This window comes from Eriocheir sinensis, chromosome 12 (assembly GCF_024679095.1).
Source record: "Eriocheir sinensis breed Jianghai 21 chromosome 12, ASM2467909v1, whole genome shotgun sequence".
Lineage (NCBI taxonomy): Eukaryota > Metazoa > Arthropoda > Malacostraca > Decapoda > Varunidae > Eriocheir > Eriocheir sinensis.
Window position 1 is genome coordinate 20,685,421 of NC_066520.1, and position 27,910 is coordinate 20,713,330.

Below are 27,910 nucleotides of genomic sequence, written 5' to 3' on the forward strand. Positions count from 1 at the left end.
TCTTTGTTTGTTTGTTTGTTTTTGCCCTTGAGCTGCTTCCTTCACTGTAACAAAATCCCAGGCAGTCACTTTCACTCTTACTCGTCCTCTGCGTATTCAGAGTTCCCAAGTGTTGAGTCCATTACTGTAGACTTGACAATATAGCAAGCAACGTCTTCATTATGGCTCTTGGATCAGAGAGCGAGCGAAACCAATGACATCCCAAGGAGCCACATTCACTAAACCTCGTCCTCTTCGCATTCAGAGTTCCCAAGTGTTGAGTCCATTACTGTAGACTTGACAATATAGCAAGCCACGTCTTCATTATGGTTCGTGGATCAGAGAGCGAGCGAAACCAATGACATCCCAAGCAGCCACATTCACTCAAACTCGTCCTCTTCGCATTCAGAGTTCCCATGCTTGTTGCCCATGTATTGAGGCCTTCACTGTACACGTCTCACTGCAGAAAGTAACGTCCAGCATCCTTCTCTGGGTCGCGAGTCTGAGAGCGAACCAAACCCATGCATGACATTCCACGCAGCCACATTCCCTCAAGCTCGTTCTCTTCGCATTCAGAGTTCCCATCCTTGTTGCCCATGTTTTGAGGCCTTCACTGTACGCTTGGCTATGCATAAAGCGACGTCCAGCCTTCTCCTTATCGGCAGGTTGAGAGTCAGAGAGTTCCCATAACGCACGACCACACGCGTCAACAACACAACACAACACGACAAAAGAAAACAACAACAACAACAACAACAACAACAACAAATGCAAATAAAACACGCACACAGGCAGGCATATAAGTTTCAAAATGTTAGGTTAAAAGGTTGCATTCCATCCTGATCAAGGCCAATAAAGTACAACTGGTTTGACCCGTAAAAGTCTTGTTTATTACTCTCTCTCTCTCTCTCTCTCTCTCTCTCTCTCTCTCTCTCTCTCTCTCTCTCTCTCTCTCTCTCTCTCTCTCTCTCTCTCTCTCTCTCTCTCTCTCTCTCTCTCTCTCTCTCTCTCTCTCTCTCTCTCTCTCTCTCTCTCTCTCTCTCTCTCTCTCTCTCTCTCTCTCTCTCTCTCTCTCTCTCTCTCTCTCTCTCTCTCTCTCTCTCTCTCTCTCTCTCTCTCTCTCTCTCTCTCTCTCTCTATCTCTCTCTCTCTCTCTCTCTCTCTCTCTCTCTCTCTCTCTCTCTCTCTCTGTCTCTCTCTCTCTCTCTCTCTCTCTCTCTCTCTCTCTCTCTCTCTCTCTCTCTCTCTCTCTCTCTCTCTCTCTCTCTCTCTCTCTCTCTCTCTCTCTCTCTCTCTCTCTCTCTCTCTCTTTTCGTGTTGACTGTTGCGTTCATGTCTACTCCGTTCCCAAGTGAATTCAATCGTTTCTTCCTAACAAAATAATGAAAACAAGCAAAACACTTTCAATCGACCTAGGCATTTTTATTTCGTTCACGTCACAATGAATTAAACTTATGGGGTAAACACACATATATAAAGAAATGGATATCACTCTCTTCTGAACACCTTTAAAGTATCTCTAAACATTCTTGTCTCAGTCATTGCACAAGAGAGTAAACTAATGAGGTACACAAGAGGGCCAAGCGAGAGTCATATATCACCTCAGCCACTATAAATAAGATTCGCCCGCGCCACTAACAGACTGGGGCCGTCGAAGAGGTCCCACAAGAAAACCTACCAGCGGCATAATCACCACCTTAAAAAAAAAAACGTAAAAAATGCTTGTACGTAAGTCACCACTGGCCACCTTAAAATATCATGCAATTCTTCACTCCGGGAGGCGACATCATTATCATAACTTCCGCAGGTAAAAGGTGTGAGGACCCAATTATCATAACCTTTGTTCGGTGGCAGGTGTTAGAAGAATTATGTAATGGGGTTGTAAATATTAGGAGATAGCAAAAGGGAAAAGGTAAAAGGAGGAGGAGGAAGACGAAGAGGAGGAAGAGAGGAGGAGGAGGAGGAGGAGGAGGAGGAGGAGGAGGAGGAGTTATTGTCACTGTTTATATAAGACCTTAAGTACCTAATAAACGTGGACTACCTTCGTAGGTGAGAGAAAAATGGTGTCTATTGAATTCGACTGCATTAGCGATTAACTGCGAAGGAGGAGGAGGAGGAAGAATAGATGGAGGAGAAGGAAGAGAAAGAAGAGGAGACAGAGGAAGAGAAGGATAAGAAGAAGGAGAAGAGAAGGTGGAGGAGCAAGAGGAGGAACAGAAGGAGAAGGAGAAGGAAGAGAAAGAGAGAGTGGGAGATTGCATTTTTTTTCCCTCCATAAAATCAAACTGGCTCTCCTCTTCCTTTCGTAGACTTTGATTTTATTGTTTATTTTATCTTTACTTCCTTTTCATCTTCCTCTCTTCTTTTTGTATATTTCTTCTTCCTCTTCCTCTTCTTCTTCTTCTTCTTCTTCTTCTTCTTCTTCTTCTTCTTCTTCTTCTTCTTTCTCCTTTTCATATGGTGGATTCAGTTGCATTTCATTACCTTTCTTCTCTGTTTCCTTCTCCTCCTCTTCTTCCTCCTTTTCTTCCTCCTCCTCCTCCTCCTCCTCCTCCTCCTCCTCCTTGAATAGATAGATATTAGATCATATTGCTCCCAGTCCTCTGCTTCCACAATCTTAATCACCACTAACTCCTCCTCCTCCTCCTCCTCCTCCTCCTTCTCTTCTTCCTTCTCCTCCATCTTCTTTATCTTATCTTCCTCCTCCTCTTGCATCGCCTTCTCCTCCGTGTTGTCCGCATTCCGCACACTCCCCCCCATCTCTCTCTCTCTCTCTCTCTCTCTCTCTCTCTCTCTCTCTCACACACACACACACACACACACCATTACCACAAGCACCGCATTGAGTCTCCCCTTTCCTTTTTTCTGTCAATCATTCTTTTTGTTTTCCTCTGCGACCTTCCTCCTCCTCCTCCTCCTCCTCCTCCTCCTCCTCCTATTTTCCTTGTCCCAGTAACCCCATATAGTTAAGTACGCGTCCTTTCTTTCCCTATCATCTTCTTTCTTCCTTCTATTCTTACTCTTCCTTTCTTTCTCTTCTCTCTTCTGATGTGCCTTCCTCTTTCTTTATCGTCATCTTCGTTTTCCTTTCTTTCACTTCTCTTTTCTGCCGTGTCCTTTCCCTCCCTTCTTTATCGTCTCCTTCCTCTCGTATATCCTTACTCCTCCGTTTTACCCCTTTCTTTTATGCTGTACCCCTCCCCCCCCCCCTCCCTTCGTCATCTACTCTTTCCTTCCTGCTTTCTATCTTTCCACTTTTTTTTTTTATCCATTCTATTCTATCCTACCGTGTTCTCCTCTCTTTCTATAAGGTTATTCCCATATAGCCTTGCATTGTCATTCCTTCCTTTCTTTTTATCTACCATGGTCTCCCCCACCCCCCACTCCCTTCATCGTTAACTCCTTCCTTCCTTCCTTCCTTCCTTCCATGCTCTTTCTTTTTCCATTCTCTTTTCTGCTCTGCCCTCCTTTCCCTTCCCTTCTATCCTTCCTTTTCCTTTCATTCCGCTCTCTTTATTTCCATGCTCTCCCCTCCCTCGTCCCTTGTCACGTCTCTAAGCATGATCGGCACACTCAAACACCATGAAGTATTGCTCAATCTATTACTGCACACAGCCAGTTTTAGACTCACTCCCCTTACTAGGCTTACCACCACCACCACCACCACCATCAACTCCATCAGACTCACTAACGCTATCATTAAGTTTCATCTTCATCTTCATTACCATCACCATCACCACCACCAAGTTCACCACTCTTGACCAGCTGCACACACACACACACACACACACACACACACACACATACTGGTGCTTTTGGCCTTGACGACACCGTAAGTTGTGCGTGTGCGCGCGTGTGTGTGTGTGAGAGAGAGAGAGAGAGAGAGAGAGAGAGAGAATAACCCCAGTCGGACAAGTCTTCGTACTGAATAATTTAAATACAGAAGTTATGCGACGAATCCTAAAGAGAAAAAACAAAGAAAAGCGAAACCAATCGGAAAGAGAGAGAGAGAGAGAGAGAGAGAGAGAGAGAGAGAGAGAGAGAGAGAGAGAGAGAGAGAGAGAGAGAGAGAGAGAGAGAGAGAGAGAGAGAGAGAGAGAGAGAGAGAGAGAGAGAGAGAGAGAGAGAGAGAGAGAGAGAGCAAGGCAAAGGTTTACACTACATCTTCCCCTTGCCCTTCAACCTGTCACCTCCACAATGTTTCCTCGGCGGCCGCTCCTCTCACGCCTTACTTCAAAGAGTGGCGGTGGGGCGCGTCTCCCTTGGGCTACTCCAGTCACTTAGGCGGACATTCCCTCGTGTGGCGTAACTGTAGGAGCCTCAGCAGGGACGTCAGGGGCATCGAGGGTGTTGGAACTGCATGGGCGCGGACTGCCTTAGGATGTAGGTCGGTATTTTCAAACGCTCCCGCCTCTTACATTATCTACTTCCAAAGGCCGAGATGATCAGTAGGGTTCTAATATGGGAGTTTGTTTAGGTTCATGGTACAGAGGAAGGGTCAAACTACCACCGGGGCCATAAAATTGACCTCTCTTGCGGACACCTCTTTTGATTATTTTTTTTAGGAGCAGCAAGTAGCGGGCTTTTTTTTATATTATTGTTTCCTTTTTTTGTGTGCCCTTGAGCTGTTTCCTTTGTTGTAAAGAAAGAAAAGTACTTCATGAAAATAGATCGGTATTCTCAGACGCTTCCATCTCTCACATCAACTGTTTCCAAAGGCCGAAGAGGAGATCAATCGGGTTCTAATGTGTGTTTTTTAAGTTTCATGGTATAGAAGAAGGGTCAATCTACCACCAGGGCCGTAAACAGTACTCTTGGAAATACTTAGAAATCCTATACCTTGCCAAATGTGTGTGATTGGGCGTCCAGGTGTTTAAGAATGCAGCCTTATGTAGTGTTGTGTTAGTATGCCTCTGGGGGTGTGAAGGAGCTATGGCTGTGTTGGGAGCACTAGTGAAGGTTATTTAGCGTTGAGTCGGGCAAGATGTGTTATTTTCTTTCTGTAGATTTTTTGAAATACTTAATTATTTTGTTCTCTTTTTGGAATGTTTTTTTTGTGTACGCCGGACTCTCTCCTGTGATGCCTTCGTGATATTTCCTTAACCTTCTTTGTGAGTGGCTGAAGGGGATTAATTCTGTAGATACTTTTTTATGTTTTTCGCTTTGATAAACCTTGATTTTTTCTCTCTGGACTAAGAGCTTCATTTTGGATTACCGTCGCCTTTGAAGGAGCTTACGGCATTTTTATGGGTCGCAGATTATTTTCTGATGGGACACAAGGACCACAGCTTTCTTTTTTCATTTCGCTTCCTCTCCAGTCCTGTAAGAGCTCTGGAGAGGCCTTAGGAACCTCCAGTCCTCCTTGTGAGCTGATTGTAATTGAGTTTTCGGCAGCCTTGAAGTCGACGGGCAGCCAGCGGTACCTCAAGCCTCGGCGGGACGCTTCGTCAGGCCGTTTTTGTGCCCTGCAACAATGGCGTGCCCTTGGCGTCGAAATGAATGTAAGACAAGGCGTAATTTATCGTCTTATTCGCGCCGTCCGTTGCTTATTTCCCCAGCAAGGAATCGTTTAAAATTTGAAAAGGTCACTTACAGTTGAAGTGATCTGGCAGCTTTTGTTAATATCTTATGTATAACCCGTAACCTTATATGCGGACCCCTTTATCGTGTGCATTTTTCACACGTCTGCTTCCTCCCTGAAAATGGAAAATGGAATCGCCTAAAAAGACCGGTGAGTGATGCAGCGCGTTCCTCGGCCCAGGTAGGAACAGGTAGCGTCTGTCCATCACGCCTCCATTCTCCGGGAACCTTGTAGAGGGAAGAAAACCATTTGGAAAAAAGAAAAAAAATACATTGCTATACATACGTCCCCTTCCACTGGTTCTGAAGGCTGCGCGAGGTGGATCAGGTTTCATTATCTCATTTGTTGTTTCAGTCGACTACTTTAAGTATTTTGGTCTAGTGGACTGGGGCATTTGAAGACTGAAAAATGTGCAAACTTTATTTCAAACTAAGAGTGGAGTATTCATATGTCTGTCCAAACATGTTTAATATAATACGCAAGACGCAAGTCATCTCTAAAATCCTCAAATGTCACGATGAATTATGATATTCAAGGCAGAAATGCAACACGTGGGTCTGCGGTGGCTGCTTGGAGTCGAAAACTTAAATTAAAAAGAAAATGAAAAGTAGCTTCTCCGCGTCCCTGGGTAGCCGAGCCGCGACCAGACGGCGCGGCGTACTGGCGCAGCGAAGCGTCCCCCGCTGGTGCGTCTCATGCCCTCCTTTGGCCCTCCGCTGCGGGTTGTTTGCTTTTGTGTACCCGGGCGCAGCACAACGTACCTCTAACACACTTAATTTCCCACGTATGTATCCTGCATGTTCCTGAAGCTCCCGTCGTTTTGTTCGCTATCTTGAGCGGGCGATGTGTTTGCATGTTTTCATACTCACAAACGTAAAGCAACGATCGATGACAAGCAGTTTAGGCAAGTAAAAATAACCTCCTGTGCTCCAAAGTAATTAAAAAAAGCAATTTATATTCAAACTCATCATCTCCTCATTGCCACGTATTATTGATAAATGATTATACACTCACACACACACACACACACACACACACACAGTATAATAAGCAGCCTAGTATCTTATCTGAGTGTGTCTGGGAGGATGTACAGCACACGTCACTTTCGCCCGTCATGTCGCGTTAGGTGTGCAGGGCGAGCCGCTAAGAGATCCCCGACAGGCGGGAGTGAGATAAAAGAACTGAAATTAAACATTCGCCGTTAAATAAACAAAACAAAAAGACTTATAAACAAAATCAAACCATTGACATAACCCGCACGCATGAGACGCCGGCTCGTATTTCCCAAAGGGTTCTCTGCCTCACTCCTCTTGAGCCCGTCAGGAGGGAGAGGAAAAGGAAGTACCGCTGCGCCCCTCACGCGTCTCCCACAAGGCCGCTGCATGACGCTCACCATCCCCGCGGCCTCCCGGCATTCTCCTCTTGTCATGGGATCGGAAGGACTTTCATGCTGTTTGTCCTTAAGATGAATTCCTCTGAGTGTTTAAAAGCTTCAGTTAATGTGTTGTTTTAAGAGAGAAAAGTAGTTTATGTGTTTTGGATGAGAAAGAAGTAGGGGAAGAGAGAGAGAGTGGAGTTTTATTGTTTTTGTTTTTTTATGTGTGTGCGTGTGTTGCATAATGTCTTTGGGTGTGATAGAGAATGTCAGCTGCTTAAAGAAAGTCATGTAGCAGGAGGGGGGGGGGGGGGTAATAATTTGATGCCTTATAGTCGTAAATGAAACACACGACAACAAATATAAATAAAATACGATTGACATGTGAGGCGACGGGAACAAGTGTATCTGTAGCCTGCGATTTCGACGTTAAAAAGAGGTGAAGCGGGAGGAGATGAACCCGGGAACTGCTTAATTAACCCATCCGCTGCGATTGGCACTGATTTGGCTTTCACTGTTGTCCTGGTAAGCTATAGTCCCAGGTCTTTCTCTGGCTCTGTGGTGGATTGTGGAGTGCTTCCCATGTGGTATTGGTGTGCTGGATATTCCCTCTCAAGGTGCAGGACTTTACATTTTTCTTCATTGAGTTGCAGCAGACACTTTTCATTCCCTTCCTGTTGCTTGATGATGTGTTCTTGTAGGAAATCCGTAGTCAGGGGGTTAAGAGGCAGAGACTGGAGACTGTCGTAAGAGGTCGTGGAAACATCTGCCACTCATTGTGTATGGGAGGGGAAGGGGCGGGATGCATGATATTAATGTGGGGGAACCCGTTGACGTGCGTTGTGTTGTGACAGCTGTCCTTGTTAGGCGTGGGGGTGGTTGTGGTGGTGGTGGTGGGGGAGTTTGGATGTAGTGGAGATGATGATGATGATGGTGGTGGTGATAATGGTGGAGGGGAGATATGGAGGGGAATAGCATACATTCTTCTCCTTCCCGGCTTCGTTTTCTCATCTCTGTCTCACTTCACGCCGTTATGTTATGTTAGGTTAGCTTAGGTTAGGTTTGGTTAGGATAGGTTAAGTTTGGTTACATTAGATTAGGTTTGGTTAGGGTAGGTCAGGTTAGGTTAAGTTCGGTTGAATTTGGTCAGGTTAGGTTTGGTTAGGATAGGTTAAGTTTGGTTACATTAGATTAGGTTTGGTTAGGGTAGGTTAGGTTAGGTTAAGTTTGGTTTAATTTGGTCAGGTTAGGTTTGGTTAGGTTAGGTTAAGTTTGGTTACATTAGATTAGGTTTGGTTAGGGTAGGTCAGGTTAGGTTAAGTTTGGTTGAATTTGGTCAGGTTAGGTTTGGTTAGGATAGGTTAAGTTTGGTTACATTAGATTAGGTGTGGTTAGGGTAGGTCAGGTTGATTTAAGTTTGGTTGAATTTGGTCATGTTAGGTTTGGTTAGGTTAGGTTAAGTTTGGTTACATTAGATTAGGTGTGGTTAGGGTAGGTCAGGTTGATTTAAGTTTGGTTGAATTTGGTCAGGTTAGGTTTGGTTAGGTTAGCTCAGGTTATGTTTGCTTAGGTTAAGTTTGATTAGGTTTGGTTAGGTTACGTTAGGTTTGCCTTAGTTAGATTGGACTTGGTTTGCTTTTCTGGTTTAGGTTAGCTTAGGTTAGGTTACGTTAGGTTCTCATAATGTTTGGTTTGGTTGGGCTATGTTAGGTTAGATTAAGTTTGTTAGACTAGGTTCGAAAGCAACGTTAGGTCTGCATCATGACATACTGTACACTTTTTTTTTTTTTTTTTTTTTTTTTTACAGCAAAGGAGACAGCTCAAGGGCAATATTTATGCATATCTTATCAGCTTCATACGCTAGCGGGATTTCAATGGGTGATTTCCGATGTATATTTTATTTATTTCTTTAAGTCTCGTGTATATAAGAGAGTAACGTATATCTAACTGATTTTATACAGTAGCGGGTCCTCAATGAGTGCTTTCTTACGGGTGTTTTGCTTAGAGGGTCATACTCTATCGTGCTTAACCATGTGGTGATTCTCCGTCAGCAGGAAGATCCAATCTCATCTGGGAGGAAAAACAGTTGGATTCCGTATGTTTATAGAATGATTGTTGAGTGTTTGTGAGAACGTCGACTAAGTGAGAGACGTATTTTATGGGGTACTTGAATAATGTGTTTAGGTGTAATAAAGAATGTCAGTTGCCTAAATAAAGTCATAAAGAAACTCAAACATGAATAGACAAAAAAAACTCATACATATTCTCTCTCTCTCTCTCTCTCTCTCTCTCTCTCTCTCTCTCTCTCTCTCTCTCTCTCTCTCTCTCTCTCTCTCTCTCTCTCTCTCTCTCTCTCTCTCTCTCTCTCTCTCTCTCTCTCTCTCTCTCTCTCTCTCTCTCTCTCTCTCTCTCTCTCTCACACACACACACACACACACACACACACACACCGCTTAACAACCAGACCTCTAAATATAACTTAATATCACAACTCACGCTCAGACTGACAAATAAATCAATGTATTCGGTTGTGAGGGGAACACGATATATTTACACACAAACAAAGGCGCAAAGAAAAACCGAGGTCAGTGTGTTTTTTCTGCCTGATAAATGCGTGCCAATGTAAATGCGTGTTGGATGAATGTCTCTTTTATTACCATTAACTTTTATATCTTGGAAATTATAATGTGAATGAATGCGTGTTGAAGTAGACACGTGAAAGATGAGTTGCGTTTTTATTACTATTGACTCACTTCGAAATTATAATATGAATGACGTGAATTAAAAAATGAAAACGGGAATTAGAATCTGAATAGTTGAATTAAAATGTGAATATGCCAGCAAAACACGATTCATCCCTTTGCGGTGTTTCGTGAGCGTGCAAGATTGACTTTATTTAGAAAATTATAATGTGAATAACGTGAATTGAAATGTGAAAACGGGAATTAGAATCTGAATACGTGAATTAAAATGTGAATATGCCATCAAAAAATTATTTATTCTTTGCTGTGTCTTATGAGCGTGCAAGATTGACTTTTATCTAGAGAATTATAATATGAATAACGTGAATTATCATATATGAAAACGGTGAATCTGAAAACGTAAATTTGAATGCGAGCATACCATAAAAAAACCGACCAATCCTTCGCTATGTTTCGTGAGCGTGCAAGATGAATGCCCTATTAACATTTACCTAGGGAACTAAAATATATGAAAACGGTGAAGATGGCGCCACTATAAACACTTGCCTGCGCCATGACGGGCTGGGGCCGAATACCATCCAGGCCCCTCAAGCAAGCCTACTGGCGCAATAGGCGGAGATGTTAAAAAAAAAACACACAAAAAAAACGTGACTTTGAATGTGAGTATACCATCAAAAAACGACTTACCCTTTGCGATGGTTTGAGGGATCGAGGAGGCGTGCCCGCTCCCTCTCGTCCTGTCTTAGTGAGGGAGATTAACCAGAGTCGAGGAGGCTGAGGAGGATTGCCTTACCCTCTCTGCGTCACTCTGGGATTATTATTCAAGAAAGCTTATGACCGCTGACTTGCAGAGAAGGCTGTCGATGAAGAGAGCGAGAGAAAGGAGGAGTAAGAGGTAGGGCGAGAGAGAGATTGGTAGACATACAGACATATTAATGGCACTCTAATGATCTATCTTTCTATTTATCTATCTCTCATCCGCACAAAAACACACACAAAAAAAGTTGAATTAAGTAAAAACTAAAATGAAATAAAAACGTAGAAAATATAATCGAGTGAAATAAAAAAAATAATATGATATGAAATAAAATAAAATAAAAGAATAAATAAACAAATATAGAAATAAATAAATAGATAAAAATAAAAAGCACAAACAAACAAATAATCTCACAAACACGAACAAATTCAAACAAACAAACACTCAAAAGCCGCTGCATAGGTCTGTTACTTCGCGTCTCGCCAGGGTAGGGCAGGGCAGGGGAAGGCAAGGGAAGGCAGGGGAAGGCAGGGCAGGGCAGGGGAAGGTAGGGAAAGGCAGGGGAAGGCAGGTCAGGGCAGGGGAAGGCAGTGCAGGGCAGAGGAAGGCAGGGGAAGGTAGGGAAAGGCAGGTCAGGGCAGGGGAAGGCAGTGCAGGGCAGAAGAAGGCAGGGGAAGGCAGGGCAGGGCAGGGGAAGGTAGGGAAAGGCAGGGGAAGGCAGGGCAGGGCAGAGGAAGGCAGGGGAAGGCAGGGCAGGGCAGGGGAAGGCAGGGCAGGGCAGGGGAAGGCAGGGGAGGGCAGGGAAAGGCAGGGGACGGCAGGGGAAGGCAGGGCAGGGCAGGGGAAGGCAGGGCAGGGCAGGGGAAGGCAGGGGAGTGCAGGGGAAGGCAGGGCAGGGCAGGGCGGTGTGTGTGGGGTTGTTTGGTTTGGTCCTCTTTGCTCTCCTCAAGCCCTATTTAGGGACACTTGACCTCCGCCCCGCACCGTCACTGCACTGTGCCACCTTTGTCCTCGCCGTCCCTTCTTTGTCCTCTCCTTTCTTCGCCTCATCTGCATCATGTGTCCACTTTCCCTTCGCTGCGTCCAACGTTATTATATGTTTTTTGTGTTTCTTTATTTCTTCCTTGCCTCGTTTTCTTTAGTTGTTTTCTTATTTTCCTCATTTTGTTCTTTTACGCTTTTGTTTTCATTCGTATGTAGACAGAAAGACAGACAAAGAAAGAACACAGACAGAAACAGGGAATAAGATAGACAGACAGACAGAAACATACACAGAAAAGACAAGACTCACACACACACACACACACACACACACACACACACACACACACACACACAAGATAGACAGATAAACAGACAGACAGAAAAACAGATATTCAAAGTACAAACAGAGCCAACGCAGTTTCCCCAAGTCCCCAAGTCAGTCACCAGCGCACCTCACCGACCAGTTTCCAGTTTCAAGTTCTGGCGCAGCGACGGAGCTTCAGCCTGTTTCCCCGTCTTCCTGGGTAGCGGCGCGGTGCCCTAGATGGCAAAAGAGCGAGGTCCCCTGAAGTGTTGCCTCGCGCCGCGCCTGCACAGGAAAACTCTTATCGATGCGGACAATACAGAATGAATCAGCGACATTATCCAATTAGAAGGTCAAATGGTGATAGGATAGGAGTGTAATGTTTAAGGGTTTGTGTTACGTATTGCTTTTTATTTTCGTTCTTTCTCGCACTTTTTTTTTCTTCTCGTTTTTCTTGTTCTTTTTTCTACTACTCCTTTTTCTTCTTTCTTTTTTTACTTCTTGTTCTTCTTCTTCGTCTTTGTTTTCTTCTTCTTCCTCCTCCTCCTCCGCCTCCTCCGCTTTTTTTTCTGCTCTTCCTCCTTCTTCGTCTTTGTTTTCTTCTTCCTCCTCCTCCGCCTCCTCCGCTTTTTTCTGCTTTTTTTCCTTCTTCGTCTTTGTTTTCTTCTTCTTCCTCCTCCTCCGCCTCCTCCGTTTTTTCTTCCCCTAATACTCCTCCTTCTCTTCTCCTCCTCCTCCTCCACTTTCATCTCCTCTTCCTCCTCCTCCTCCTCCTCCTCCTCTACTTTCTTTTCTTATATCTCCTCTGCTTTCTTCTGCTTTTCCTCCTTTTCCTTCTCCTCCTCCCACTCCTTCTCATCTCCTAAGCCCACTGCTGCATCGGTGTAAGGTTCCAGAGCTTAACCAAAGTCTATTAAAAGTCATGTTCGACACAATTCAGGTATGCCTCAGTCCTTTATCCGCCAATAAAAATCGAGTTAATTCTGTATCGTGTATCCTCTGACGATGACACTGACGAGCTCTGTTTTGGCTGCACTGCGTCATGTGTCCAAAGGCGTTAGCTCTGCAGGACACTCAAGCCTGCCAGAGGAGTATTTGAGAGCGCTTGGTGCCTCTGGGGCGTATGGAAACAAAGAGAGAGAGAGAGAGAGAGAGAGAGAGAGAGAGAGAGAGAGAGAGAGAGAGAGAGAGAGAGAGAGAGAGAGAGAGAGAGAGAGAGAGAGAGAGAGAGAGAGAGAGAGAGAGAGAGAGAGAGAAATAGCATAGAATTACCCTCCAATCATAGCAAAATACACAAAAAATTCTCTCTCTCTCTCTCTATCTATGTCTATCTATCTATCTCATTTTATTCACTTCTTTTCCTTCCTTTTCCTTTCCTCTCCTTTCCTTTCCTTCTCTTCCCCTTCTCTCCCTTCCCTTCATCCACCTCCCTTCTATCTATCTATCACGGGCTGTCGTTCGGTATAAAGGCAGCGCTCTGCACCATCAGATAAGGAACGTGGCAGGCAGGGAGGATTAGTCAGCGGCGCTCTCGTGATGGGCGGCGCGGGGATGTGAGCGGCGACCGTATCCAAAGCCCAGTCAGTCTGCCAACACTTAGGGAAGGTAGAGGCGGGAAGCGGGTGTTAGGACGATGGGGGAGAGGCGGAAGGCGAGATGAGGAGACATGGGGTTGGTGATGAAGGCCATGGATGTAGTGGATTAGGTTGTGATGGTATATTGGACGGGTTTTTTGGGTATTGGTTGTAGTGGTGGTGATGATGGGGGTGGTGTAGGTAATAGTAGTAGTAGTAGAAGTATTAATGGGGGTGATGGTAGTAGTGGTAGTTTGGTATGTTATTGTTTATTATTGTTATTATTATTTTTTTGTTTGTTGTTGTTTTCGTGTTTATTTTTGTGGTACTGATGTTTGTTTTTCATCATTATTGTTACTATTATTATTATTATTGTTGTTATTACTATTGTCTTTCTTATTAATAGTGTTATCGTCATTATTATTTTCGTATCATTGTAATTACTTCTTCGTCATCATCATCATCATCATCATCATAGTCATCATTATCATCATCATCATAATCTTCTGCTTCTTCTTATGTTTCATCATCTTCTTCTTCTTCTTCTTCTTCTTCTTCTTCTTCTTCTTCTTCTTCTTCTTCTTCTTCTTCTTCTTCTTCTTCTTCTTCTTCTTCTTCTTCTTCTTCTTCTTCTTCCTAGCAACAAAACTCTGGGCAAAGGGTGACTCAGCGAAGTACTTGCGACGAAAATAAATGAGAGTTGGGACAGAGGAAATGAAAGAGCAAAAAAAATTGAGCAGGACAAAGAGCAGACAGCCGGTAGCAACAGTTGAGCAGTAGCAGCAGGAGCAAAGAGTTAGCAGGAGCAGGCAGGTAGCAGGGGGATGAGAGGGTGGTGGTGGTGGTGGTGGTAATGGTCACGATAGTTTGCTGCCAGTATTTAAAACTTTGCTTGTAGACGACACCGCAGCTTCTAGTAAAGACATCCCCCACCGACTGAGCTATGTAGCATTCACTGGAGACGCTGCTACACCAAATGCTAAGAGTAGGTCAGTTTGTATCTGCTCCTCGGCCAAAACCTTCCTCCTGAGACACCTGAGTCGCCCCGAACACCTTCCACAGCTTTATCCGTCCATTGATCAGACACCGTTGCGCTTTTCACACACACACACACACACACAAAAAAAAAAAAAGCAATCTATCATCACCGTTACATAAGGCTGAGGGACCGACCGCAATGCCTTCAGATAAAAAGCAAAGCGACAGGTACGATTTAGGGAAAGGTGGTCAGCCTCGCCCGGCCATTCCACGCACCTGTGAACGTTAACCTGCGATGAAAGGTGTGTGGCGTAGCCGTGGCCTTGTCCCATGTGTGGCAAGCGGACCCCGGCATCCATACTAACCATACCAGCCACAGCGACGCCTCTATTCGGGATGTAGGGAGCGCGCCTGACGTCAATCACTTCCTTTCGTCATACATGCTGCAGTTAACCCGTCCGCTGCGATTGGCACGGATTTGGCTTTCACTGGTAGCCTGGTAACATATAGTCCCAGGTCTTTCTCTGTCTCTGTGGTGGATAGTGGAGTGTTTCCCATATGGTTTTGGTATGCTTTATATCTCCTACCAATGTGCATGACTTTACATTTTTCTTCCTTGAATTGTAGCAGCCACTTTTTGTTCCATTCCTGTAGCTTGGTGATGTCTTCTTGTAGGAAATCCGCACTGAAGGGGTTAAGGGGATATATACGACCACGCTAATGCCCCCATATCCGACAGACGATTCCCGTTGCCCATACTAACCACGACAGCCACAGTGACGCCACTTCTCGGGTATGGCCAACTTCCCCTGACGTCAAGTACCTCTTTTCGTCACCCATGCTGCAGTTAATGGGACATGTAAGAGTGTTGTAATGTCCCCGTACGTGTCAAGTGATCCCTGCAGCTCATACTAATCGTGCTATTCATGTGGACGATAGATAGGAAGAGCAATTGACCTCTCTTTTGGCGACTCTATACTAATCGCTATATGAGAGCAACAGTTAGCGGGATTTTTTTTTTTTACATCTTCTTTTTGTTGCCCTTGAGTTGCTCTCTGTGCCGTAAATAAAATCTTACCTACGAAAACCTAAAAGAGTGAGTTGAGGTGAATTGAGGGGATGTAAGGGCGAGGTGTACCAGGGAGAAGGTGTCCGGGAGAGGAGATGTGAAGATGGATGATGATTGAGTGATGTGACAACGAGTATGTGTGTATGGGTGAGGGGAAAGGGTGAGGAAGGGAAGACCAGACCGAATGCGAGGGATGAATGAGATGTAGGAAGGTGACTGGTGTTTTGAGGGTGAGGTGGACTGAGGATAAGACTGTGTTGTGAAGAAAGGTAAGGTAAGGAAGGGGTGATTAAGGAACAGGTGTTATAAAGAGGTGGAGGTGGTGAGGAAGGAGACGGTAGTTGTGGTGGTGGTGGGAAATTTTTAATGGAGATATACAGGTTATAGTTTGGGCACCACCACCACCACAACCACCACAACCACCACAACCACCACCACCACCACACCTGTTCTGGGCTACCTGTGCATAATCATAATCACATGCCGCTTCTTTTTCACTTTTTTTTGCGGGAAACTGACAGTGAAGGAATATATACTACCGAGGGTCAAACACACACACACACACACACACACACACACACACACACACACACACACACACACAAACTAAGCTTTCCCCTCCGATCTCATTCGCAAAAACTGGTCAAACCTCTTTCTTCCATGCTTCTCCTCCTCCTCCTCCTCCTCCTCCTCCTCCTCCTCCTCCACTGCATAATAACTCACGCACTCCCTCCCTCCCCCTCCTTCCTCTGTGTCTCTCTCCTCTCCTCCATCTCTCCCGCTACATGTCCTTCTCTCTTCGTCTCTCCAACTTCTCTCCCTCTCTGTTTCCTGTAAGGTTTGTTGGATGATCTTGAAGGGGAAACACCTGGATGGAGGGGCGAAGAATGTGATTGTTGTTGTTGTTGTTGTTGTTGTTGTTGTTGTTGTTGTTCTTCGACCACCATCCCATTTACCTTCAACCCCTATTCCTCTTCCTTCCCCTCACATACCTCTCCTTATCCCTCCCTCCCCCCCTGACTTACCTAAACCCTCAATCCCCCTTTATCTGTCTAATGAAAAGGCGCTGGAATCCCTTATTATTTCAACACCACGTACGAACCTATCTTCCGCATCTAACACCCACTAATCTGACGCTCGCTTGAACCTTCTCGTCCTAAGCCTATTCAGACTCTCCGCTCCACTCAGCCACCACCTTTCCTTCCGCCTCCACATTCGTTCTTCCACACACTTCCTCCCCCTTCTATCCCTATTCCAACTTCCTTTTCCTCCCTCCTCCCCCTCCTCCTCTTCTATCCATACACCTCCACCTCACGTCACCTTTCCTCCCATAATCCCTCACCCGATCTTTTTTCACCTCCTCTTCACTCTTCCCTTCGTCCTTGCTCCCCCTTCCTCCACTTCGTATCTGTCCCCCCTTACCTGTCCCCCCACCTACCTGTCGGGGCAAAGGTGAGGAATGCAAGGGGATATTTTTTTGGGTTCATGTGTGAAGAATTATTATCGTTTGGTTTTGCTTTGTGGAATTCTGTGTTTCTGGTTCCTCGTTTCTTCGTTGTTTTTATGTTTGTCTTTGTGGTTCCTCTTTTTTTTCATAGTTTTCATCCTTGTTTTTTCTTTTATTTTTCTCGTTTCTCATTTTTTTCGTTCATTTCCTCCTTGTTTATTTTATTTTTATTTTTCTGTTTTCTCGTTTTTCTTCATTGTTTTCATCATTTTTGTCTTTTATTTTCCTTGTTTTTCGTTTTTTTCATACTTTTCATCTTTGTCTCATAATTTTTTCTGGTTCCTCGTTTCTTCGTTGCGTTGACCTTTGTGTTTCCTCTTACTCACTTTGTCGGTACTGGTGGTGTTGGATATTGTCTTAAACGGTGGTTGTTGGTAGTGGTGTTGATGGCAGCAGCGTATTTTGGTGGTGTTGGTGGCGAGGGCATTGTGCAAGGTAGACACACAGATCGGTATACTCAGACGCTTTCAAATCCAAAGGTAAAGTTAAAGGCCTTTCGACTCTTGCAACACTTATTTCCAAAGGCCACAAAGGAGGTCAATCGGGTTCTCTTGAGTTTCTTTCATATTCAGGGTACAGAGGACTTGTAAAACGATCACTAGGCTCATAAAACTACCCATGCATAGAAATACCCACAACTACGAAAGCCTTATCAAATGTGGGTGTGTAAGTCCCTTAATGTTTGAGAATATGGACCTTGGCGTTAGCAGTGTTGGTGTTCATAATTGTGTTACCGTTTAGGGCATACAATAATTTTTTTGGATGGGAGAGGGTTGAGTTTGACCTTATCAGAGGTAGTCCCAGAAAAAAGTTGTATGGGTGGCGATGAAGTGGAAGGTAGAGAAAGGTGTTAAGGATGACTGGTGGAAATGTTCGTGGTGGTGGTGGTGGTCAAGGGAGGTGATGGTGATGATGGTCAGGGAGGGTGGTGGTTGTGGTGATGGTGACAACAGTAGTGTATAATTTTGGTGACGAAGGGTTGGGGACATTAAAAGCTTCAGTGGTGGTGGTCAGACAGTGGTGAAGACAGGGGTAGAGACAGTGGTAGAGACAGTGGTAGAGACAGTGGTAGGGACAGGGGTAGAGACAGTGGTAGAGACAATGGTTAAGACAGGGGTAGAGACAGTTGTAGAGAAAGTGATAGACAGTGGTTAAGACAGTGGTAGACAGTGGTAGAGACAGTGGTAGAGACAGTGGTAGAGACAGTGGTAGACAGTGGTAGAGACAATGGTAAGGACAGGGGTAGAGACAGTGGTAGACAGTGGTTAAGACAGGGGTAGAGACAATGGTAGACAGTGGCAGAAACAGTAATAGACAGTGGTAGTGGTGGCGGAGACAAAGAGCATAGTTGGCGAATGCATTAGAGATGACAAGTAACCACCCACTCTACAAGATGCTTATGACGTTAGGAATCCGTCTGAGCCGTCCGCGTTATCACCACATGACTATTAGAAGCCGAGGGGTAAATGTCGGTCCTCCATGACACAAATCTCTACTTATTACGGGGAGATGAACGCTTCGATAACACTGTGGGCCTCTCCGTCAGTGTGTCAGCCGGTATATCTTTACTCTTTTTTCTCTCGTTCGAAGGGGTTGGAAGGCTTATAGGTCTAGGAATGGGTTGGTGGGCTTGTCAGGTATTAGGGCTTTTTTTTCTCTTGGGTTCGGGTTGGGTTGCCTTGAGGACTCGGCCACATCTTTAACGATTCCTTATCATGTTGGATCTATTGAGTGGATGTCGAGTGTGGTGTCAAGTCTTTCTGGGTTAAGTCCTAAGCCTCTTCATCTTCCCCGTTATCGTTCACCTGTCACTCCCCTCTCATTCCTTTCTCCTTTTTCTCTTTGTTCTTTTTTTTATTTTATGTGTTCAACTCTTTATTTTTATTTCTTGTACGATTTCTTTTCTTCTTTTTCTTGTTCATCTTGTTCTTCTTGTTCTTCTTCCTCTTTTGTCTTTCACCTTTCTCCGTTTTCTCTTTGTTCTCTTTCTCTTATGCCTTCCTTGTTCTTTTCTCTTTTATTCTTGTTCTTCTGGTTTTTGTTCTTGTTCTTGTTCCTCTTCTTGTTCTCCTTATTCGTTTATTTATTGATTTATTTTTCATCGTTTTTATTTATTGATTGATTGATTTTACTTCCCTTGCCTATACTTTGCTTTCTCTTCCAGGTTATCGTTTTTATTTGTAACATCAAGGACGGGTGTACTACGTTTTATGAGGCGCTGTAAACTTTCCCTGTCACTCAACCTTCATCAGCCGCTTACATTCGATTCCCATGACTTGCGCCCTTTCTTACCTTTCTCTTCAGGTTGCTTACGTTCTCAGGAGCATTACTCACCCTTCTTCCACTCCTTCACTCCCCTCCCTAACCCTCTCCTTGCCCATCACTCCTTCCTTAAGATCTCCTCTCGCACACCCCTTCAGCATCACTCCCATCGCCATTGCATCTCCACTACGCTGCCTATGAACGTCACCAAGGTCGTTCATCTACGCAGCTTATTGGTTGTCAAACGCCCCAGTCATGTAACACTAATCCGAGCGAACCGGCAGCAATAAAATGGTTTGCGACTCTTTTTTTTACGAATCCATGATATAGTATAGGGTTTTCACACGCCAATATTGCAGGGGGAACTGTGATAAGCTACTTAATGGTGCTCACTCGTATTGGTCCAGGAAGTTTACATGTGGGTTTTTGTTGAGGATTTGTCAGGTATGAAAAAAAATCCACATTCTTAAACATTTTGGGGTCTAAGTACCGTACATACATTTAGGGTTTGCACACGCCGAGATTGCGAAAGAACTGTGATAAGCTACATAATGGTCGTATTGGTCCAGGAAGTTTACATGTGGGTTTTTGTTGAGGATTTGTCAGGTATGAAAAAAAGTCCACATTCTTAAACATTTTGGGGTCTAAGTACCGTACATATATTTAGGGTTTGCACACGCCGAGATTGCGAAAGAACTGTGATAAGCTACATAATGGTACTCACTCGTATTGGTTCAGGAAGTTTACACGTGGGTTTTATGGAGGATCTGGCCAGTAAGATAAAAAAAGTCCGTATTCTTAAACATTTTGGGGTGTAAGTACATATATATAGGGTTTGCACACGCCGAGATTGCAAGGGAACTGTAATATAAGCTACAATGGTGCTCACTCGTACTGGTTTAGGAAGTTTACACGTGGCTTTGTGTGGATGGTTTGCCCGGTATGAAAAAAGTCCGTATTCTTAAACATTTTGAGGTCTTAGTACACATATTTGACAAGGCTTTCGTATAGGAGTTTTGAGCATTTCCAGGGATATTGACCCCTCTCGTAGTTTGACACTTCTTCTGTACCGTGAACCTAAAGAGACACTCATTAAAACCCGACTTATCTATGAGGACTTCTTAAAACATTTCAACTCCCGAGCACACATATTTGACAAGGTTTTCGTATAGGAGTTTTGAGCATTTCCAGGGATAGTTTTATGACCCTTCTGGTAGTTTGACACTTCTTCCTTACCATGAACCTAAAGAAACACTCATCTGCGAGGACTTCCTAAAACATTTCGAGTGTTTTCGACTTCGAAGCATATTTATTTGACATGGCTTTCGTATAGGAGTTTTGAGCATTTCCAGGGGTAGTTTTATGACCCTTCTGATAGTCCTGACACTTCTTCTGTACCATGAACCTAAAAACACACGCATGAGGACCTGATTGATGTCCTTTTCGGCCTCTGGAAATAGTTGATGTGAGGGGTGAAAGAGTCTGAAAATACCGAGCATAAACCGAAGTTGAGAGAGCTACGCTAAGCACATTTCTCCTCCTTCAGGGATACTTAGAGGTAGACATATAAGCTGTAAGCCTCACCTGATGACCACCTCCTGCTATATGAATGGGGGAGATAAGGGATGTATTCTCCACTTCTTTGAAAACCTGTTACACTTTCACGTGAAGCCTGACTTTCACAACCTCGCACCCACTAACCCCCTCCTAAAAAAAAAAAAAAAGATAGATAGATAAAGAGAGAGAAATAAAGTTAGAGGGAAAAAGAAAGATAGAAAGAAAGACAGAGAGAAAGAGAAAGAAAAATAAAGAGAAAGAAAGAGAGACAGAGAAAGAAAGAAAGATGGAGAGAAAGAAAGAAAGATAGAGAGAAAAAGAGAGAGAAAGAAAGAAAGATAGAGAAAGTGAAAGAAATGTACAGGGAGCAAGAGAAAGAAAGATAGAGAAAGAGGGAAAGACAAAAAATTAAGAATGAAGGCAACAATATAACAAATAAGAAAGAGATAAAGAAAGAAAGAGAGAAAGAAAAGAAAGAATGAAAAATGAAGGCGACCAGACAGCAAATATAATGGCTGTCGTGTGGAAGAAAATAAGCCAGAGTGTCTCAAATCTTAACAGACATTACGTATTATTTGTCCATCATCTTCACATCCTTATAATGCTCTACTATGGTGGTTGTAATGATAAAGATAAAGAAAATTAATAGCCTCTGCAAAACAAGAAACGAAAACGAAGGTAAAAACATCCAGTTGTCTTGGAATGAGAGCGACAATGCAGGGAGAATGACTTTGAATTTGGCATGACGGGGCCTGACTCACCTTCAAATTAAGCCACCACTTAGTCTGAGCTACCTGCGGAATGGCCAGGTGAGCAGGTGTGCGATTAAGTCGGGGCGCGGCTCACAGCTCATCACTCAAGGGTCTAATGGCCGCCCGAGTGTTGATCAGGATGGAGGAAGATGAAATAGATTTATCCGAAATATTTAAAGCTCGGCGTGTCACATTATTTGTCGAAGTTATGATGGGACCAGTTTCACATCTTTTTTTTTCTGTTTGACGTCCACGCTATTTAAAAAGCAACAACGAACCAAGTTTTTTTTCTATACTTTTTCATCATCGTCATCCGGGTTCCCGCGTCGACTTACACAAACCCTTTCCTGTCACATCAAACAAATAACGATAAGCCAAGGTATTTTTTTTTCGATATCCACGTAAATTATAAAAAAAAAGAATAGCGGGCCAGCTTTCCATTTTTCTTCAGGTAATCACGTTCCTGTATCGCTCAACAACACCTGATTCTCCTTTTTTTTTACAGCAAAGGTGACAGCACAAGGGCACACACACACACACACACACACACACACACACACACACACACACACACACACACACAAAAAAAAAAAAAAAAAAAAAAAGCCCGCTACTTGCTGCTCCTGAAGAATCCGAAAAGGTGGCCGAGAGAGGGGTCAATTACCACACTCCATCTTCTATCTACCTGACAAACAAACGACTATCTATCCAAAGACGACTAAATCCAGGTTCATCTGTTATAGGCCGAGCAAGAGGCTTTAACAAACGTATCACACTAAAACTTAAAACCGTACCTGTCACATTATTTATCAAGGCAAAAAAGGAACCAAATATTTAATCTGTTTTTTTAGATATACAAGTTTTAAGTCGAGATAAAATTGTTACGGGCGGAGTTTTGAATCTTTTTACGCCGCCACCCTCGAATTTGAACTCTTTCACGAGGAGAGTATCAAGACACTACCTCTCCACCTCTCCGAAATTGACCTCTCTCTTGGCCTCTCGTTCTGTTTTCTTTCATTGGAACAGCATCTACTGGGTCTGTTATTCCTCTTCTTTTTGCTTCGTGCCCTTGAGCTGCCCCCCTTGCTGTAAAAAAAAATAAAGAGTAAATAAATAAAGGTGTGTCTACGGAACTCTTTACCCCACGCCGCGGACAAACTATTGATATTTGGGTTAATCTTGCGTAAGCCGGGCGGGAGGGTGACAGGTAGGGAAGCCGGGCTATTTAGTGACGCTCTGGGCCAGAGTGAGTCATTATTTCAAGCTTATTGTGACATTCGTATTTCATTTTTTTTTAGGCGGAACCGTCTCCTCTAATCCCTTCCGTAAATATATATGTGACTCCCATTTTGATAACTTGTGATTCGTTTTCTTTGTGGCGTTCGTTTATGGATTTTTTTTGCAAGTCATTATTTCTTATTCTGACACTAGTATTTTTTTTTTTTTTTAAGCTGAACGGTCTCCTCTAATCCCTTTCTTGAATATATATGTGTCTCCCATTTTGATAACTTGTGATTCGTTTTCTTTGTGGCATTCGTTTATGGATTTTTTTTGCACGTCATAATTCTTATTTTGACATTCGTAATAGTTGTTTTTTTAGGCGGGATGGTCTCCAAATCCCTTCCTTGGATACGTACGTGACTCTCATTTTAATTCTCTCAGTGTGACGCATTCTATTCATTTTTTTTACATATAATCAATTCCCCTTTTAATCTGATCGCCTTTTCTACCTTTTTATACCTTTCCAATCTCTACATCTCGCCCTTCTCCGAGACGTGATGGCACGGGACACTGGAAATTAATGGGACTGTCTCTCTCTTATATATAGACACAACGAATCTGTTTTTTTAAATATTCATGTTTTAAATCGAGATAAAACTGTTACGGGCGGAGTTTTACATCTGTTTTGAATCTGTTTTTAGATACTCATGTTTTAAATCGAATAAAATGGTGACGGGCGGAGTTTTGCATCTGTTTTGAATTCGTTTTTTTCCTTTCTCTTCTCCAGCAGGTCGGGCGACGGAGGTGCGGGTCGGGCTGGGTCAGCAGGCCGTCCTACCGTGCACAGCTGATGCCGTCAGGGTAGGGGGCGCGCACCACGTGACGCACATTGTGTTCTCGTTTGTCACCCGACGAGGAACAGCGCCCATCTACAGGTAAGAGAGAGAGTGGGAGAGTGGCAGAGAAGAAAGAATGAAAGGAAGAGAAACAGTGGAAAAAGAAAGAGAGAGAGAAAGAATGAAAGAAAGGAAGAGAAACAGTGGAAAAGAAAAAGAAAAAACAGAGAAAGAATGAAAAAAAGGAAGAGAAACAGTGGAAAAGAAAAAGAAAGAGAGAGAGAAAGAATGAAAGAAAGGAAGAGAGAAACAGTGGAAAAAGAAAGAAAAAGAAAGAAAGAGAGAGAAAGAAAGAATGAAAGAAACGAAGAGAAACAGTGGAAAAAGAAAGAAAAAAGAGAGAGAGAAGAAAGAATGAAAGAAAGAGAGAAACAGTGGAAAAAGAAAGAAAAAGAGAGAGAGAAGAAAAAATGAAAGAAAGAAAGAGAAACAGTGGAAAAAGAAAGAAAAAGAGAGAGAGAGAGAGAGAGAGAGAGAGAGAGAGAGAGAGAGAGAGAGAGAGAGAGAGAGAGAGAGAGAGAGAGAGAGAGAGAGAGAGAGAGAGAGAGAGAGAGAGAGAGAGAGAGAGAATGAAAAAAAAAGAGAAACAGTGGAAAAGAAAGAAAAAGAAATAATGAAAAGAATATAATAGACAAGAAAAGGAAAGACAAAAAGAGAGAGAGAAAGAAAGAGAGTCAATACAAACACCCATAACTTGATACCTGTTCATTTTGTTCCATTAACTACGTTGTGGTTAGCCTTTTTTTATATTTTCTTGTAAGTCGCACCCAAGTACAAGCTAACGTAATTATCGAGCTTGTTCCCATGTAAAACTAACCCTCTCAAATTAGCGTTCAGTATTATTATTTTCATCATTGTAATACTTTAATACTGCAGCCTTTCCCTCAACTTCAATCTGTTCCTTAATGAAGTCGTGTTGTGGTTACCTCTTTTCAATGTTTTTTTGTAATATGAGCCCTGGACGGCGCTTTGGGTACGAGTCTGAGTAGTCAAGAGCCTTAATTGTAGGCGCGGGCAGATTGATAACCTAAGTTTTCTTCGTTCGTCTTTGTCCTATGAAATATTATCCACTAAAAACCGGCAGTCATATTTTTCTCTTTCAAAACTCTTACCAAACCTGCGGCGTCAAGTATCTGCATAGTCTCTCTTAGTATCTTATGTAAAATACCAAATTATTAGCTATGACCCACTTTATGTATCTTTTTTTTTTTACAGTAGTTGAAGCAGCTCATGGGCAAAAAAAACAAAATCCCGCTCTGTATTACTTTTTTATTTATTTATTTATTTTTTTTTTTTTTTTGCGTGTACACCTATAGCGCCGGTAGGCTCTCTTGAGGGGCCTGGATGGTAGTTGGCCCCAGCCCGTCACGGCGCAGACAAGTGTTTATAGTGGCGCCATCTTATCTTGGCTAGATGCATGTACTAGATTACACATGCGATTTCTAGAACTCAAGAAAGAACAACAACAACAACAAAAACTCAGTAACCCTCTTTGTATATCACCGAAAGACACGTGCAGGTTGAAGCCTTGTTAGGGGTGACTGATCCCCCATAACCAAGACACCCGCAAAAACAAACCTTCCCCCATCCCATACTCTTTTTGTGTGGGAGAAAACATGGACAGGTAGCGGATTTGAGAGGAAAAAGGAAGTAAAATATCAGTGACTCCCTCTCTGTATCAAATGAAGACGTTGTTAAGTGTGACTCATCTCCAGAACAATGATATAGACAAAAAACAAAACATCCTTCCATCCCATGCTAGTTTTTTCACAGTGACAAAACATGAAGTGGAAACGGATTAGAGTGGAAAAAGGGATAAAAAAAAGAGTCAGTGGTAATGTACAGTTGTTTTCTCCTTCCCTTCATGCCTCTAACCTTACCTTGCCCCCTTAACCCTTTCTCTCTTTTCATTCCTCGTATGCCCCTAACTTTACCTTACCCCTGAACCGCTCTTTGTCTCATTCCCCTTATACCCTAATCTTACCTTACCCCTCAACGGTTCTCCTTTTCATTCCTCGTATGCCCCTAACCTTACCTTCCTCTCTCTTTCCATCTCCCTGCAGAGTGAACAACCAGGGAGGGAGGGTGACGCACTGGGCCGCGAGGGGTTACGAGAGGCGGGCGCTGGTTCACTGGCGGCCCGGCTCGTCCCTCGCCCGCCTCGTCCTGGAGAAGGCGGTGCTGGCGGACGAGGGGATTTACGGCTGCCACGTCTACACCACCACGTCCTCGTCACACACCACGTCCACCGTCAGCCTCAGCGTGTTTGGTAAGGAGAGAAATTGTGTACATGTTAGAGGTTGTGTTTTTTGGTTGTTGGTGTTGGTGTTGGTGGTGGAATCGTATTGAGGTGGTGGTAGTAGTAGAAGTAGTAGTAGTAGAAATAGTAGTAGAAATAGTAGTAATAGTAGTAGTAGTAGTAGTAGTAGTAGGAGGAGGAGGAGGAGAGAGAGAGAGAAAGAGAATATTTGTTAGGTAATATATTCTTGAGATAATTGTTTGTTTATTTGTGGGGGGAAGGGGGGGGGGGTGGATGCGTGTGTGTGTGTGTGTGTGTCAGTGTGCGCTTGACAACAACTTCATAATCTCTCTCTCTCTCTCTCTCTCTCTCTCTCTCTCTCTCTCTCTCTCTCTCTCTCTCTCTCTCTCTCTCTCTCTCTCTCTCTCTCCGACCACGCCTTTTAACCCCTTACTACCGAAGAAGCGTCAATATATTCACATCACGCCCCCACGTCGGTAATATATCAGCTTGTTCGTCGCCTCCTTTTTTACTTAGCGTCTTTTCTTCACACACACATTGACATTTACGAGGTGTGAATTTATGACTATAGAGAGATGGGGAGATAAGCTTTTGTTGAGTGAATTGATCGCTGATTTTTTTGTGTGTATTGTCAGGTAGTAAATATTTAGTTCTTTATAGGGTTTATGGCTGTTTAAGAAGTGTTTATATATATGTTGCGACAGTATATGGAGGTAGTAGTATGGTATTGATAGTGGTAGTAGTAGTAGTAGTTGTAGTAGTAGTAGTAGTAGTGGTAGTAGTAGTAGTAGTAGTAGTAGTAGTAGTAGTAGTAGTAGTAGTGGTGGTGGTTGCTGTTGTTGTTAGCCTTTTTGATATTGTTGTTGTATCACCACCACCATCACCACCACCACCATCCCCCCCCTACCATCATCACCACTACACCACCACCACAATCCTAACACCACGCCATTTATCTTTCCCTCCTCAGCACCACCCACGTCCCTCAGAATCTACAGTGACCTCGATCCGGGGAATGAGGTCACGGGGGAGGTGGGACCCTATGACCTAGAGGAGGTGGTGACCTTCTCCTGTAGGGTCACTGAAGGTCACCCACGCCCGACGGTGACGTGGTATGAGGGGTCACGCATCCTACAAGACACCCACGTGACCCATACTGACCTCACGCACTCCGCCACCACGAGGTCAGATGTCACAGTGGGCCCCTTGACGCGTGAGGATCTGTACAGGAATTTGACTTGTCGCGCTTCAACCAGTGACCTGTTCGAGCCCCTGGAGGCCTCTGTCACGCTGGATCTGCGCTGTGAGTTACTTGTTTGTTTGTGTTTGTGTGTGTGTGTGTGTGTGTGTGTGTGTGTGTGTGTTTATGAAAGGGAAGATGATGAAGTGTTGATTGAGTTGTCATGTGTGTGTGTGTGTGCGCGTGTGTGTAACGGGGGGAAGGGGTTGAGTGTGTGTGTGTGTGTGTGTGTGTGTGTGTGTGTGTGTGTGTGTGTGTGTGTGTGTGTGTGCTGAAAAAAAAGATAACGAACAAGGCGGCGAAAACGAAGACTTGTAAGATAAGAAAAAGAGGGTCATGAATAAAAAAAGAAAGAAAAACATAACAGCAGAACAAAAAACAAAACAAAAAAAACTCCATTTGGTTCTACGGCTACACTGTCGTCAATATCTTCTCTTGATGGTTTCTCATAATTTACACCTGGCGGACGAGACAGGTACACGTAGACATAATTAATAACCTTGTAACGAGCATGAAAAAAGGGAAAAAAAACATGAACCATAAAGAAAAAATGATCCACCAGAAAAAAAGTAACATTATTTTCTATCAATTTATTTTATTTTATTTTTGTTTTGTTTTTGTTTGGGTGTTTATTTAAGTAGTACAATGGAGGTCAAGATGTGTTGTTATTCTTGCTGGTGTGATAATAAAAGCTGCTACAGTAGTAATAGTAGTAGTAGTAGTAGTAGTAGTAGTAGTAGTAGTAATAGTAATAGTAGTAGTAGTAGTAGTAGTAGTAGTGGTAGAAGTAGTAGTTGTATTATTATTATTATTATTATTATTATTATTATTAGTAGTAGTAGTAGTAGTAGTAGTAGTAGTAGGAGGAGGAGGAGGAGGAGTAATGACTTCGGTGCCGTGACGAAATAACAA

The 27,910-nt window shown here is 43.6% G+C and overlaps 1 protein-coding gene across 2 annotated transcripts in view; it reads left to right on the forward strand.

Annotated features, from left to right (window-relative positions):
- LOC126997594 (pneumococcal serine-rich repeat protein-like) overlaps positions 1 to 27,910 on the forward strand; it is a 75,390-nt gene that overhangs the window by 30,588 nt on the left and 16,892 nt on the right. For both annotated transcript variants that reach the window (XM_050858768.1, XM_050858769.1), the window contains exons 2-4: positions 23,390 to 23,537; positions 25,562 to 25,767; positions 26,729 to 27,061. In XM_050858768.1, the coding sequence (XP_050714725.1) occupies positions 23,390 to 23,537; positions 25,562 to 25,767; positions 26,729 to 27,061 (687 nt within the window). The remainder of the gene's footprint in view (positions 1 to 23,389; positions 23,538 to 25,561; positions 25,768 to 26,728; positions 27,062 to 27,910) is intronic.